This window comes from Protomyctophum bolini (genome assembly GCF_963924005.1).
Source record: "Protomyctophum bolini genome assembly, chromosome: 22".
Lineage (NCBI taxonomy): Eukaryota > Metazoa > Chordata > Actinopteri > Myctophiformes > Myctophidae > Protomyctophum > Protomyctophum bolini.
In genome coordinates this window covers 33,055,363-33,072,163 of record NC_137883.1, presented here as the reverse complement: position 1 = coordinate 33,072,163, position 16,801 = coordinate 33,055,363, and the positions used below count along the sequence as shown (strand labels likewise).

Genomic DNA, 16,801 nt, shown 5'->3' with positions numbered 1-16,801 from the left:
TTCTAGTCTCACATCACAACATAACACTCCCTCTTCTTCTAGTCTCACATCACAACATAACACTCCCTCTTCTTCTAGTCTCACATCACAACATAACACTCCCTCTTCTTCTAGTCTCACATCACAACATAACACTCCCTCTTCTTCTAGTCTCACATCACAACATAACACTCCCTCTTCTTCTAGTCTCACATCACAACATAACACTCCCTCTTCTTCTAGTCTCACATCACAACAACATAACACTCCCTCTTCTTCTAGTCTCACATCACAACATAACACCCCCTCTTCTTCTAGTCTCACATCACAACATAACACTCCCTCTTCTTCTAGTCTCACATCACAACATAACACTCCCTCTTCTTCTAGTCTCACATCACAACATAACACTCCCTCTTCTTCTAGTCTCACATCACAACATAACACTCCCTCTTCGCATTTCCTGCTTCTCTCTCTACACTCGCTGTCAGAAGAAAGAAGGCTCAAAGAAATGCCCCGAAAATAACTTTAACCCATTTTGGACTGAGATCGATAAAGAAAAAAGGCTTCAAAATCCTTTTTCTATGTCAGTAGTGGTGCTCAACCTTTTTCATTTCAAGGACCCCCAGAATTATCTCTATTGGGCCACGGAAACCCCATCTCAAAATATGTAGTTCCAACTTCCAGGGACCCCCCAGAAGCCAATATTTTAGTTAAAAATGTTCGATCTGAAAAATATATATTCAAAGATTCTGCTATTTTTCAACAGCTAAAGTATAACATAATGTTTAAAACACCAAAAGGGGTTTCCGCCCAAAATGGGTTAAGTAAATAAATAGTGGCATGTTTCTGTCTCTCGCTCTCCCCTGCCTCACTCCTGAGAGAGGGGGTAAAACACAAACAAACAAACAAACAGAGAAACACTGAGGATTAGTGCGTACGAATATAGTTAACAGACAGACTGACACGCAGAGCCTGAAGGCTCCATAATATGTGTTATTATTATATCTCCTCTGGACAAGTTGAGTGCTCTGAAAACTGGCAGACGTCAATTCATCATCCTGCTACTATGGCCACTATTTTTGAGTTAACCCATTCTGACCTGAGATCAGATTCATACGAGGTTTCCCACTGGACACACACTGGTCTGATGAACCCATTCTGACCTGAGATCAGATTCTAAAAATGTCAGTCGTTCTTCGAATTTTTCTAAAATAGCAGACCTACAAGCTCGTATCGCGCCACTCGGTGGCGCGATATGAGCTTGTAGATCTGCTATTTTTCAATAGGTAAAGCATAACATGATGCTAACACCAAAATGGGTGCCCGGTCAGAATGGGTTAAAAAGTTTCGCTCTAGCCTGAAAGAATATATATTCGAAGATTTGCGCCACATTTTCACGATTTTTCAAAAATAGCAGACCTACGAGCTTGTAGATCTGATATTTTCCAACAGCTAAAGCATGACAATGCTTAAAACACCAAAAGGGGTTCCCGTTCCACCCAGAATGGAATAATATACAGTCCAGTTAAAACGCAGCATGCCGGACAGACGGTGCCCTGAGACCACAGAGCACTTTGTACAGTGTGAGATTACAACAAGAACCTTGAAATGGATTCTAACAATTAATTAATGCAAGGAGGAGGAGGAGGAGGAGGAGGGGGATGAGGATGAGGATGAGGATGAGGAGGAGGAGGCCTGGAGGAACTGGACGGAACAACAGCTATAGCTGATGGGTGTATCGACCATGTCCACAATATACGGCACAAGGGACTCCTTAACCCATTCTGACCTGAGATCAGATTATAAAAATGTCAAAAATAGCAGACCTACAAGCTCGTAGCGCGCGACTCGGTGGCGCGCTATGAGCTTGTAGATCTGCTGTTTTTCAATAGCTAAAGCACGACATGATGCTAACACCACAAGGGGTTAACCCGTTCTGAACGGGAACCTCTTGTGGCGTTTTAAACGTTACGTTATGCTTTAGCTGTTGAAAAACAGCAGATCTACAAGCTCGTATAGCGCGGCACTCTACGAGCTTGTAACTCTGCTATCTTTGAAAAAAACCCTCAAATCTTTGAATATAATATTCTTTCAGAGCGAACGTTTTTTAACTCATATCTTTGCTTCTGGGATGGGGGAGGGGTGGTGTGGGGGGGGGGGGGGGTCCCTGGAACTATACATATTTTCCGATGGAGGTCGGCGAGCCAAATACAGATAATTTTTTGGGATCCTTTGACATGAAATATTGAGCACCTCTCTGCCATAGTTAAACATGAGTTATTTCAGAAAACTGTCAGGATTTTAGAATAATCCTTTTTTAATTTCGACGTCAGGCCCAACAGGGTTAAATAAATTATGAATGGCTGCTCCCTTTCTGTCACCAGGCCTGAGCAGCCCCCCCACCCCCCCCCACCCCCTTTCCCTAGGGAGCGTTGGTACATTCCATTAGGAGGGGAACACTTAATTAAAGCATGATAAAATACCACTCAGAGACTCCAGAGGGGAATACTAGAAAACATGGCAGGAGGAGGAGGAGGAGGAGGCCGGGAGGGAGTCGGTTCATCCTCGTTCCCCCCCCACACAAAGGAAGACAAACAAAACAATCATTCTCCAAAATGTGGTCCATTTGGTTCCATTTGTTATATTACTATGTACCGGTTTTACCAGAGTTGTATCGATTTTATTTCTGTTATTGCCGAGATTGTTTTTTATTTGCTCTATTTTTCATGTCTTCCTTTAACCCATTCTGACCTGAGATCAGATTCAGACGAGGTTTCCACTGGACACACTACTGGTCTGATTAACCCATTCTGACCTGAGATCAGATTCAGACGAGGTTTCCACTGGACACACTACTGGTCTGATTAACCCATTCTGACCTGAGATCAGATTCTAAAAATGTCAGTCGTTCTTCGATTTTAGCAAAAATAGCAGACCTACAAGCTCGTAGCGCGCCACTCGGTGGCGCGCTATGAGCTTGTAGATCTGCAATTTTTCAATAGCTAAAGCATAACATGATGCCAACACCAAAATGGGTGCCCGGTCAGAATGGGTTAAGCAACGATAAACTGGGTTGTTGTAAATATATGTATTTGTATTTATTTATTCAGCACAGTATAAAAACAACACAGTGAACATATAAATATGAGAAGGGTAAAGTGCTAGGCTGAGGCAAAAAAGCCCAAGGGGCTTACGCGAGGCCTCTACCTATATACATTATGTGTGTACAAATGTATATATATTTTTAAGTTATATGGGTAAAAGCAAAAGGGGGGTAGGGGCTTAATACGTTTTATACTTAGTTCACCCTATACTCCTTTTCGGACATTGTTGGAGTATTTTCCTTTTGTTTCAGTGTTTTAATGTATTTGATTTCAAATAATGTTAGAAATAAACTCACTCATTCATTCATTCATTCATACTCTCAAAGAGTTACGGAACCGTCAGGGTCCATTCGACCCCCCCCTTCCCCAGTGGTCCCCGAACGCGACATTGAGAACCACCTATAGAACGTTTGTTTAGTTTAGCATTAGGTCCTGCTTTTAGCCTGCGGTGGAGGATAAATAAATGGCTATAGAACGTATAAGCTGTGAGAAGCTAAATGACATGGAAAGAAGAAACACATGCGAGTATCAAACAAGTGTTGTTTTCGATGACCTTTTTTTCACCGACGAAAACTAAATGGAAACTACATGAACTCTAAGCTACGATGACTAAAACTATAAGACTACATACATATATTGAAACTACATGAACACTAAGCTACGATGACTAAAACTAAATTTAAAACTACATGAACACTAAGCTACGATGACTAAAACTATAAGACTACATACATATATTGAAACTACATGAACACTAAGCTACGATGACTAAAACTATAAGACTACATACATATACGTATTGAAACTACATGAACACTAAGCTACGATGACTAAAACTATAAGACTACATACATATACGTATTGAAACTACATGAACACTAAGCTACGATGACTAAAACTATAAGACTACATACATATACGTATTGAAACTACATGAACACTAAGCTACGATGACTAAAACTATAAGACTACATACATATATTGAAACTACATGAACACTAACTAAGCTACGATGACTAAAACTATAAGACTACATACATATATTGAAACTACATGAACACTAACTAAGCTACGATGACTAAAACTAAATGGAAACTACATGAACACTAAGCTACGATGACTAAAACTATAAGACTACATACATATATTGACAATTTCGTCAACAAATAAAAATTAGACTAAAATGTTAGGAAGGGACTATAGTGGACAAGAGATCCAGTGTAAGTCATTTTACACTTGGTTGCATGCTGAAAATAGCCGATTTACAAGCTCACAACGCGTCGCAACGCAGTCATTATATGAAGGCATCAAGGCCAGCCAAAATACTTTTTGTTCAACTAAATAAACTTTAGATTTAGTCGACTAAAATCTTAGGATATCTAGTCGACTAAAACTAGACAATAACACTAAAACATTCCAGGTGACTAAAATGAGACTAAAACTATTCGAGAGACCGTCGGTTAGCTCAACCGTCTGGGCACCTACAGTAGGCTGCTCAGTAGGCTGACCTACAGTAGGCTGCTCAGCCAGCCTGACGGCGTGCCGCGGGTTCGACTCCCGAATCCAGACGGCCTTTGCCACATGTTTCCCCCCCCCCCATCTCTCTCCCCCCATTTCCTGTCAGTCTACTTTCAACCCATCAATAAAGGCAGAAAAAGCCAAAAAGAATATATATTTTTTTTAAAGTCACTGATGACCCGCATTGACTATACACAAAAACAGAGTATTTCAAACCACCAGACATTTTGAAAAAGGAACAGCAAAGATACTTATTTTCATGCCATGTTGTTGCATATACGGACGGAGATTATACTGGAGGCTTTAATTCACACTATAATAGTTTGTAGGACTGAAACAAAAGCCATTGTATTCTTCCCTACACAGACAAGACTATAAACTATAAACGACCAACATCAAACATTTCCCTTCTGTCATTAACCACACACTTTTTATTGCTCTCATCTTTAGCTGCAATGAACAAAGTGTAAACAAAGATAGCAGCCATAAAAAAAAAACAGATAGTCTAGCGGGAGTAAGTTGAAAACGGCTGGACAGCCAAGGCTGTCTGACTCCACACTACAATTAGATTAAAGTGTTTACTTGACTCATGTTCTTCTAGTAATCAAATCAGGGCTGGGGTTTATTTTGTCTTGTGTGTAAAAACTTGTAAACGCAGTAATAACGCACATGTTGGAGGGACCGTGTTCTAGAGACTTCAAACCAGGGAGAGTGTTATACAGAGACAGGGGCTGAAACCCCGTAAGAGGTCACTTCTGGACAAAAATAGCTTGTAGCTTGTATGTAGATCAGCTATTTTCAGGTCGCAACCCATGCAGCAACCCTCTGGGTCGGCGGTTCGAATCCCGGCTCCTTCTCCTGTCCACATGTTGAAGTGTCCTTGGGCAAAGACACTGAACCCTACGTTGCCTCCAATGAGTCGGTCAGGGTGACCGTTCCACCATTGGTGTGTGAATGTGTGAAGTGAGGACACTGTGGCGTTGACTGTTCGCCGCTTCACCTCCCAATGTATGAATGAATGAATGAACCAACCATTGTAGAGCGTTGTGAGCACTTGGAAAAAGCGCTATAAAAATGCATTTAATTTGTGTGTGCAGGTCCCTGCTTCTTCAAAGGGGAGCCAGTTGTGCGTGAACATGTGTGTGTTTTTACCTTTCCCAGTACGGTCAGAAAACTGGGGTCCAGGTTGTTGTGTGTGTGTGTGTGTGTTTACCTTTCCCAGTACGGTCAGACAACTGGGGTCCAGGTTGTTGTGTGTGTGTGTGTGTGTGTTTACCTTTCCCAGTACGGTCAGACAACTGGGGTCCAGCTCCGGTTGCTCCAGCTTCACCACCCCCACCCAGCCGTACTCGTACAGGTCCTCCTCATCGTTGTTGTTACACAGACCCAAGGGATGCATCTGGAAGAGAGGAGAGGAGGTCAGAGTTCTGTACCTACAGTACCCTAACCCAACCCCACACCACCCTACAGTACCCCAACCATCGTTGTTGTTACACAGACCCAAGGGATGCATCTGGAAGAGAGGAGAGAGGAGACGCACGGCAGGAGGTCAGAGTTCTGCACAAAGTTGTCCAATCCAATCCAATCCACTTTATTTATATAGCACATTTCAAAAGTTTACAAAGTGCTGTACAGGCGACCAAAGCTACCACACAGAAAAACAACAGCGAGAAAACAAAGTACAAACAGTGAAAACAACTGAGACACATTACAGAAAAAACAACAGAAAAGCAACAGCATCACAGTGAGACAAAACATATACAAGGACCGAAGGAACTCAAGCGGGGTTAAAAGCCAAGGTATAGAGGTGGGTCTTTAGGCCAGATTTAAAGGTCTCGATGGAAGGGGCCGATTTGACGTGGGAGGGGAGTGCGTTCCATAGTTTGGGGGCTACAACAGAGAAGGCTCGGTCGCTTCTGGACTTTAGGCGGGTCTTCTTTGTGACCCTGAGGTTTAGCTGGCCCTCAGACCGCAGTGACCTAGGAGGAGTATAGACCTCAATAAGGTCAGACAGATAAAGAGGAGCCAGACCATTTATAGATTTAAAGACAACATCGTGAAAGATTCAGATATTTTAGGATTTTGGAGCAGTGAGCCCCATGAGTGTCTCTGATGTCATGGACACTGACTGGATCTCACTTCCTTTTCCTGGACTACAATTCCCATAATGCTCCTTGTCCATGACACTGGGCTCACTTGTACTGTACTTCCTGGACTACATGTTGACACCGGGCTCACTGCTCAAATCTACATAATATTATGTATATTTTTTGCCTTTATTTGACAGGTGACAGTAAGTAGACAGGAAGGGGGTTAGAGACAGGGGGGGGGGTGACACGCAGCAAAGTTCGTCAGGACCGGGACTCGAACCCTCGACATGCTGTAAAGCTGGCTTACCAGCCAAGGCTCCTGGACCGCTGAGCCACGGCCCAGGCCTGTTTGTTAGTAGTAGTGGTAGTAGTGGTAGTATTAGAGGAGGTAGTAGTAGTAGTAGTAGTAGTAGTAGTAGTAGTGGTAGTATTAGCAGTAACGACCTAGTCGAGTTTACTATGAATACTATGAAAACCCGCATCTGACGTCACGGCTCGTGACACATATTGATGAATGTTGATCTGACCTCATCAAACCCTGTATGTGTACAGTACTCAAGACACTGCGCCCATACTGCCACCCTTAGATCTCCATATACAGTATATGGAGCTGTTCTGACATTCCATACGTTGATCTGACCTCATCATCACCAGACCCCTAGAGTACACTCTAAGACTATTATCTCAGCAGAATGATTGATCTGCAGAATGATAGATCTACTCAACAAGCAGTAGCAGGTACAGTAGCAGCAAACACAGCCAATGCGCCTCACATTGTGTGTCATGGGGCACAAACGATATATTAAGATATTCCAAATCCCAGATGAAAGTATGTGAAAATGGTAAATGGTGCATTTATATAGCACCTTTATCCAAGGCGCTTTACATAGACTGTGCATTACATTCACCCATTCATACACCGATTGCGGCGGAAGCCATGCAAGGTATACCAACCAGCACATCGGGAGCAATTTGGGGTTCAGTGTCTTTGCCCAAGGACACTTCGACATGTAGCCAAGAGGAGGAGCCGGGATTCAAACCGCCGACCCAGGGATCATTGGACGACCTGCTCTACCTCCTGAGCCACAGTCGCCCACAAACCTAATGTAATAATAATAGCAATAGCTAATATCATCGAGGACAAACAAACAAACAAACAAGTCAGGGAGCATTTCTTTGAATGACATCAGATAAGAAGTCACATGGAAAACATGGTTGGCGGACCGGCGGCGGGTGGCACTCTGCCTGGAATGGAATCCCTCTCACACGGAGAGCCACGGAAACTCTGTCACGTCCAGAGACGCCTTTGATGTGATACGTTGACATGAAAGGCCACCCGCCACGCCAGGCCACGCAGCCCAGTTGGCTCGTCCTCAACCAGGCCTGGCTTATAGATTTACCCCAGGGCATGGGGGGGGTGGGGGGGTAAAATACCAGCTCAGAAGTGAGCTAATCTGCACTGACCCCCCCCCTCCCCCTCCAAACCCCCCGGGTCAGCTTCATCATCATTCCGATGCCACGTTGGTCACATGACTCACCACGTTTACTTCAACCGGTCCCTAACCCCAGGGGTCGTCAGCGCCATGTACCCTAACCCAACCCAACCCCACACCACCCTACAGTACCTCCTACAGTACTTCCTTAATGTAAACGAAGTCCACACCCACAACACCAGAGGGAGTGCAACAAACCATGTACAACCCAGATTCGGCACAAACAAGGGACTAAATTCTTTTCGCTCCTATGCCACCAAAATGTGGAACGCCCTACCAACAGTCATTAAGACATGTGAATCCCTTGGCTCCTTCAAAACTGCTCTCAAAGGGCACCTACGGATGGCTGCAATTCGAAACTGGCCTCTGTAAAAGCTGAATTTTTATCTGGATTGTACTATGTTTTTGTATGGACGTGGTGTTGGGTGCCTGCACATATGCACACATGGCATCAACGCATGGTGTTGTGTGCAGGCGCCCTACACTCTGTCTTTCGTTTTCTTTTATCCCCCTGTTCCCCTCACTGTATATATTTTTTTTCCCCTTTTCGCTTCCTATATGATGAATTCCTGTTCTGTTCTTTAACTACATAGAAGTGTCTATTTGTTTGTCTCTAAATGTTTTGATGAATTGAACAATGTGGACCCTGTTGTAAACAAGTGTAAGGCTTAATTGGGTCGTCCACTCACAGTTAACAGTCTTTGTATTGAGTTTGTGCTTGAAATGTACTGTAATTCTACAAACTGTTAATAAAGATTTCAATCAATCAAAAACCCTAACCCATTTGAGTGAGCACAAACTGCCTATAATCCACTCGTCACCCATTTTCCATAACCAAAGAGGTAAGAGGTAAAGAGCATTAAGTGCCCGACGTAGACATTTAAAAAAAGTCTTCTGCTCGTCCATCTGCAACGTTTTTTAATTTGAATCCTGAAAATGTGTAACAGCTTTTGGACATAATGTGTTTTTTTCCACCCGACTGAAACCTTGTACAGTATATGTCCCTATTTCACCTTTTAGTTTCTTGAGTGGTGCTCAAAAAACCACTCCTATAGACAGCTATGTGTGTCCCCGTCTGCCTGGCTGTGTTATGTCTGTCTGTCTGTCTGTCTGTCTGTCTGTCTGTCCGAGCATGGATAGCGTTTATTGACCACAAAGTGTCACTGTTTTGCAGCCTAACACATGCGCACGCACATGCACGCACATGCACACACGCACACACGTCACCAGGCTTTCCACCTCGGAGGAAAGCCTGGTCTGTGTTTCTAAATCGCCAAGTGATCCGGTCTGGACCGGAGGGTAAAATAAAATAAAAATAAAAAGATAATAAAATAAAATAAAACTCTTATGACCACATTGGTACCCTTAAGTCGTTTTTAAACCTTGGTGAGCACACAGACGCCCACAATATGCAACTGTTTTTAAATCTACAAGATCTTCAGATCTACAAGCTCGTAGCGCGCCACCGAGTGGCGCGCTACGAGCTTGTAGATCTGCTATTTTAGAAGAATCGAAGAACGACTGACATAGAAACATAGCTTTTTCAGAAAACTGTCATTTTCAAACAGAGAATTTTTTAGAATCTGATCTCAGGTCAAAATGACTTTAATTACTCAAGTGTAATTTGGAGAATAAATAAAACTTCAATGAATGAATATGTACTGTATGTAGTGTTGCCAGAAGGTGTTATGGAGGTGAAACTAACACCATGAACTCAAAAGATAAGCTATAACAAAAGGGCCATTAAATTAATCAGCTTATCATGACAGAACAAATTGAAACCAATAAAAAACCAAGATCAAGCACACAGACGTAGTAGCAACAACATCAGGTCACAACAGGGCAAACTGTCTGGTAAACACACGTTGGATTGATGAAAACATGTTATGCTTTAGCTATTGAAAAATAGCAGACCTACAAGCTCTTAGTGCGCCACCGAGTGACGCGCTACAAGCTTGTCTGCTATTTTTGAAAAATCGAAGAACCACTGACATAGAAACATAGCTTTTTCAGAAAACTGTCATTTTCAAACAGAATCTTTTAGAATCTGATCTCAGGTCAAAATTGGTTAACCAAAATGTAAAAAAAATTAAAATACACAACCTCATCCCATTCAGGACGGGAACCCCTTCTGGTATTTTAAGCATTATCTTATACTGTACTTTAGCGATTGAAAAATAGTGCCTCGCCACGAGCTTGTAGATCTGCTAAAATATGTTGAATGGAACAACATATTTTCAGTTGGGGGTGTCGGGGGGTCCTTGACATGGAGATGTTTGAGAACGACTGACACAGAAACATGAGGGGTTTCAGAAAACTGTACAGGATTCAAGAATACATTTTGTAGAATAGAATCGTCCTCAGGTCTAAAAACGCTGGTTAAGCAGAAATAGCAGATGTTCAAGCTCACGTGAGCCGCAGCACTGGGTCAGTGGGGTGCGACGGACGGTGAATAAAGCAGGGCTTTAACCCATTCTGACCTGAGATCAGATTCATACGAGGTTTCCACTAGGACACACACTGGTCTGATTAACCCCATTCTGACCTGAGATCAGATTCTAAAAAATGTCAGTCGTTCTTCGATTTTTCAAAAAATAGCAGACCTACAAGCTCGTAGCGCGCCACTCGGTGGCGCGCTATGAGCTTGTAGATCTGCTATTTTTCAATAGCTAAAGCATAACATGATGCTAACACCAAAATGGGTGCCCGTTCAGAATGGGTTAAGTGGCTAATCAAACTGAGAGCCGATCCATCACACACACACACACCATCCCATCCACTCCCATCACACCAACCTGGCAACCGACCAGAGGCTCCTGGATTTGCATTAAAAACTAGGCCAGACTGACCTGCAGGGGCCACTTATCCTAATGACCACCGCATCCCATAACGACCGCCCCAATCAGACAGCAGTGGGGCTGGCTGGCTGGCTGAGTGGGTGGGTGGGTGGGTGGGTGACTGGCTGACTGACTGACTGGCAGGCTGACTGAGTGGGTGGGTGGGTGGCTGACTGGCTGAGTGGGTGGGTGGGTGACTGGCTGGCTGGCTGGCTGAGTGGGTGGGTGGGTGACTGGCTGGCTGGCTGACTGGGTGACTGGCTGGCTGACTGGCTGGCTGGCTGAGTGGGTGGGTGGGTGACTGGCTGGCTGACTGACTGGCTGAGTGAGTGGGTGGGTGGGTGGGTGACTGGCTGGCTGGCTGGCTGACTGACTGGCTGGCTGACTGGGTGACTGACTGGCTGGCTGGCTGGCTGGCTGGCTGACTGGGTGACTGGCTGACTGGCTGGCTGACTGGCTGGCTGACTGACTGGCTGAGTGAGTGGGTGGGTGGGTGGGTGGGTGACTGGCTGGCTGGCTGGCTGACTGGCTGGCTGACTGGGTGACTGACTGGCTGGCTGGCTGGCTGGCTGACTGGGTGACTGGCTGACTGGCTGGCTGGCAGGCTGGCTGGCTGACTGGCTGGTTGGCTGACTGACTGACTGGCAGGCTGACTGACTGACTGGCAGGCTGGCTGACTGGCTGGCTGACTGACTGGCTGGCTGGCTGGCTGGCTGGCTGGCAGGCTGGCTGGCTGGTTGGCTGACTGACTGACTGGCTGGCTGACTGACTGACTGACTGGCTGGCTGGCTGGCTGGCGCCGGGTCTGGTCTCGGCCCTTGGGGGCCACTGCTGCTGCCGATGACCCCAGATACCCTTCGTCGTTCTCCCTCCGATGACCCCTGACCTTTGAACCCCACTTCATCACGTTATTTATTTTTTGGGAGCAGGCTGGGCGTGCAGCGAGCCAATTGAAGAGGTATATTCAGGACCCCACCCCCCCCCCCCCCCCCACACACACACACACACACATACCACAACGCCCCGGGGTCAAGCCACTGACCGCCGAAGGGGGGAGGGGGGGGGGCTTTAGAGGATGGGGGTGAAAGAGGACGGGCATGTCAGGAGGGAGGGGCATCTTAGAGAACGTTCTGCCGTTAAGAAGCATCAGCAGCATGGCATCCTGCCCCCCCACCCCCCCCCCCACATGATGACATCATCAGCAGCATGGCATCCTGCCCCCCCCCCCCCCCCCCACATGATGACATCATCACATCAGCTCTGTGCTCTGAAACAATATATATATATTCAAAGATTTGTGCCACATTTTTTACGATTTTATTCAAGGTCGTAGATCTGCTAACACACACACACACACACACACACACACACACACACACAGAGAGAAAATAGTCCTTCAAAAACACAGAAGAGGTATCCACTAAAGCTCTGATAACATAGAGGGTCGGCTGACTGTTATGATATATATATATATACATTTATTTATTTATTAAATCTAAAGCTCACGCCTCCATATTGTACACGTGCGTTCTCCTCTCTCTAAGCTCCTCTCACTGTGATAAACACAGGGGAGCCCAGGCTCAAAGTACGAGTGTTGTGGAAGGTGGATATTAGCCTCGGGCCTGGCAGGCAGGTAGACATTACAAGCACATCGGTATGATAATTTCAGAGCGCTCTCTCTCTCTCTCTCTCCGTCTTCTGAGGACGGGCAAATTGAAGAGGAAGCCGGAGATGAAAGACAAGAAACCCGATCGAGTCACGCTTCATTTATACTCCGGCCGTACGGCGGTCGGTGTCAGTCAGGAGGACGCCATGCGGCCGTACGGCGGTCGGTGTCAGTCAGGAGGACGCCATGCGGCCGTACGGCGGTCGGTGTCAGTCAGGAGGACGCCATGCGGCCGTACGGCGGTCGGTGTCAGTCAGGAGGACGCCATGCGGCCGTACGGCGGTCGGTGTCAGTCAGGAGGACGCCATGCGGCCGTACGGCGGTCGGTGTCAGTCAGGAGGACGCCATGCGGCCGTACGGCGGTCGGTGTCAGTCAGGAGGACGCCATGCGGCCGTACGGCGGTCGGTGTCAGTCAGGAGGACGCCATGCGGCCGTACGGCGGTCGGTGTCAGTCAGGAGGACGCCATGCAGAAAACAGCAGATCTGCAAAAGCTCTGCAGGACTTGTAAATCGGGTGGCGTCAGCTTTCCCTTATTCCCGAGGCCCGGTGCGTTGCATTTCAGCCGAAGCCCCTCCCACCACACAATGACCCCCACCCCCCCCAGCCCCCCCCCCCCCCCCCCCCCCCCCCGTGCAAACCCAAACTATTCTTGGCCGCCACAGACAGAACGTGCCCGGCAGAGTAAAAAACAAGCGCACCTGCTTTTCAGGTGGATTTTTCTTAAGGTGGGAGAAATGGAGGGTTCGACAGGCAGGGGCGGGGTTTGTGCTGGTTGGTGTGGCGGGGGGTGGGGTCTAGTAGCGAGAGGCCCTCTCTATCTCAGCCAATGAGACGGGGCCTGTGGGGGACCAGGAAGTGGAACAACTCGCTGGTTGTGTGATTGTGACCTCTCTCTCTCTCTCTCTCTCTCTCTCTATCTCGCGCTCTCTCTCTGTCTATCTCTCTCTCTCGTCTAATAACTTGGATGGCGGTGTGTGGGGGGGGGGGGGGGGGGGGAGCCCCCCCTCCTGCGTGTCCCGGGGACCTGAACACTGGGCCATTGTGCGGGGGCTCTCTCTCTCTCTCTCTCTCTCTCTCTCTCTCTCTCTCTCACTCCTCCAAAAAAGGGGGTGGGGAGGGGAGGGGGTTGTTGTTGTTGTGGGCCCATGTTGTTATTTTAGAGGCTGGCCAAAGTGGCCATTGCTCCATTATCTCCACCTCTCTTTCCAACATGCTGTGGAGAAGATGCAGGACAGAGGTGTGGTGGACAGGTGGAGATGAGGTACAGAGGTGTGGTGGACAGGTGGAGGTGCGGTACAGAGGTGTGTGTTGGACAGGTGGAGGTGCGGTACAGAGGTGTGTGTTGGACAGGTGGAGGTGCGGTACAGAGGTGTGTGTTGGACAGGTGGAGGTGCGGTACAGAGGTGTGGTGGACAGGTGCGTTGGTTGGACGGATGGTGGATAGCCAGGAGGAGTGAGAGCATGTGACCGTTTAACCATCAGGTTATACTTTAGCTATTGAAAAATAGCAGATCTACAAGCTCATAGCAGCTTGTAGGTCTGCTATATATTTATTTTTTTTAAACGTGAAAATGTGGCGAAAATCTTTGAGTATATATTCTTTCAGAGCGAGCGTTTTTAAACTCAAATCTTGAGTTTAAAATCTTTCTGGGGGGTCCCTGGAACTACATATTTTCAGATGGGGGGGGGGGGGGGGGGGGTGTCGGTGACCAAATACATATATTTGGGGATCCTTGACATGAAAATGCTTGAGAACCGCTGACATAGAAACACGTATTTTTCAGTCAGTAGGCTACCGATATTTAGAAGGCATTTGTAGAATCGTTCTCAGGTCTAAATGGGTGAAGCTACAACGTGCCGCACGCCCAATGAGGTCATGTCTAAGAACACCTGTTCATCTCCTATTGGCTCCACTGGTATCATCCCAGACGACAGTATTTAAAATAAATAAAAAAACTGTACTGAAATCTACAACTGTATATATATAAATATAAATAGCGAGAGAGAGAGAGCGAGAGAGAGAGAGAGAGAGAGAGAGAGAGAGCTGGGGAAGCCACAGGCCCAACATTTGAGAGGACCTGTCATGACATACTTTTTTCATTTGCGTTTTGTTTCTATTCACTTTGTCATTAACCCATTCTGACCGGGCACCCGTTTTGGTGTTAGCATCATGTCGTGCTTTAGCTACTGAAAAATAGCAGATCTACAAGCTCATATCGCGCCACCGAGTGGCGCGATACGAGCTTGTAGGTCTGCTATTTTTGAAAAGTCGAAGAACGACTGACATTTTTTAGAATCTGATCTCAGGTCAGAATGGGTTAATCAAGACCAGTGTGTTGTCCAGTGGAAACCTCGCATGAATCTGATCTCAGGTCAGAATGGGTTAAATAAGGTCCACAGAATGAGAGATACCCCACACCATAGACAACCTATACTGTATATAAACATGGCCAGCACCATAGACAACATACTGTATATAAAGATAAACAAATATTCCACACGTCGTCATGCTTTCAGTAGCATGTGAACGTGTCAAACTAGTGGGTTTATTGATTATCGATCCATTCCAAGCATTAGTTCTGCACCAAAAACACTCCTTGGGCTAAAAAACGGCCGTCACAAAAAGTGACGAGGTCAGAGGTCAACCTCATTTGGGAGATTTATTGATAGTACATATAAGTAGCGAGTGACAGGAAACGGTTTAGAGAGAGATTGATTGATTGATTGGAAGTATGTATTAACAGTTCGCAGAATCACAGTACATTTCAAGCACAACTCAATACAAAGACAGCATGTTAACTGTGAGTGGACGACCCAATAAAGCATTACACTTGTTTACAAGAGGGTCCACCTTGTTCAATTCATCAAACAATGATGAGATGAGAGAGACGGAGGGGTGTGCAATGCATGCAGCAAAGGTCGTCGGGCTCGGGAATCGAACCCGCGACTCACAGTCTAGGCTGCATTGGAGCCGGCATTATGTGGTACAATGCGCCTTATCCGCTAGGCCAGCGGCACCAACCCCCATGGAGTACAAGAATCTAATTCAACAACTAAAGTATTCTCATCATTTTTCGACCACGGTCGAGATGATGGATTTTCACAACGCCACGCCTTCATTGCCATCCCCAGTTCCTGCTTACTGATGCATGTGTCCCTAGCGATGACATCATGTGTCCCTATAGCGATGACATCATGTGTCCCTAGCGATGACATCATGTGTCCCTATAGCGATGACATCATGTGTCCCTAGCGATGACATCATGTGTCCCTATAGCGATGACATCATGTGTCCCTAGCGATGACATCATGTGTCCCTATAGCGATGACATCAGGGAACGACAGTTTTCTACCTCTGGTCTGCTTTGAGGCAGGACTCCAGAGAAGAAGGGAAGATATAACCTCATTGTCAGCTCTGTAGCAGTGGCCGGAAAACTGTGTTCTTCTGGATCGGACTTATGGGTGCCCCTCTCATGGGTGCTAGGAAAGGTACTACGTTTACCCTGCAGGGTAACTGGACTAAGCTCAAGAACTTGTTTACAGCCAGGCCCTGCTCATAGAACATTTCATGGTAGGGGTTCAATGCCTTGTCCAAGGGCACTTCATCAGCGGTGGTAATTTTAACGTGCCGGGGATACGAACTAGCGACCTTTCCGATATCAAGACCGCTCCGCAAACCGTTCGGCCACCACCGCTGCCCCCGTTGGACATGAAGAGAAGTGAGAGAACCCACTCTGGTCCAGTGGAGTGCAGTTATTCTGCTGCAGTCCTGGCTCCAATTAATTAACCCATTAAAACCCAAACCCGGAGAGCTTCTGTTGGACATTTTATATTTTTTGTGTTTGGCTTATTCAAAAACAGAAGAGGTGTACTGTAGGCTCAAGCTGCAAGCTTGTATGTTGTAAATCTGCATCCTTTTGGTGTTAGCATTATATTATGCTTTAGCTATTGAAAAATAGCAGATCTACAAGCTCATAGCGCGCCACCGAGTGGCGCGCTATGAGCTTGTAGGTCTGCTATTTTTGAAAAATCGAAGAACGACTGACATAGAAACATAGCTTTTTCAGAAAACTGTCAGGATGTAGAAGACATTTTTTTAATCTGATCTC

At 46.2% G+C, this 16,801-nt stretch overlaps 1 protein-coding gene across 1 annotated transcript in view; it reads right to left on the bottom strand.

Annotated features, from left to right (window-relative positions):
• Window positions 1-16,801, bottom strand: part of znrf3 (zinc and ring finger 3) — a gene marked incomplete at its 3' end in the record, with an annotated part of 136,526 nt that overhangs the window by 47,073 nt on the left and 72,652 nt on the right. Inside the window, exon 2 of the mRNA XM_080755697.1 lies at window positions 5,881-6,003. Coding sequence (XP_080611823.1) covers window positions 5,881-6,003 — 123 coding nt within the window. The remainder of the gene's footprint in view (window positions 1-5,880; window positions 6,004-16,801) is intronic.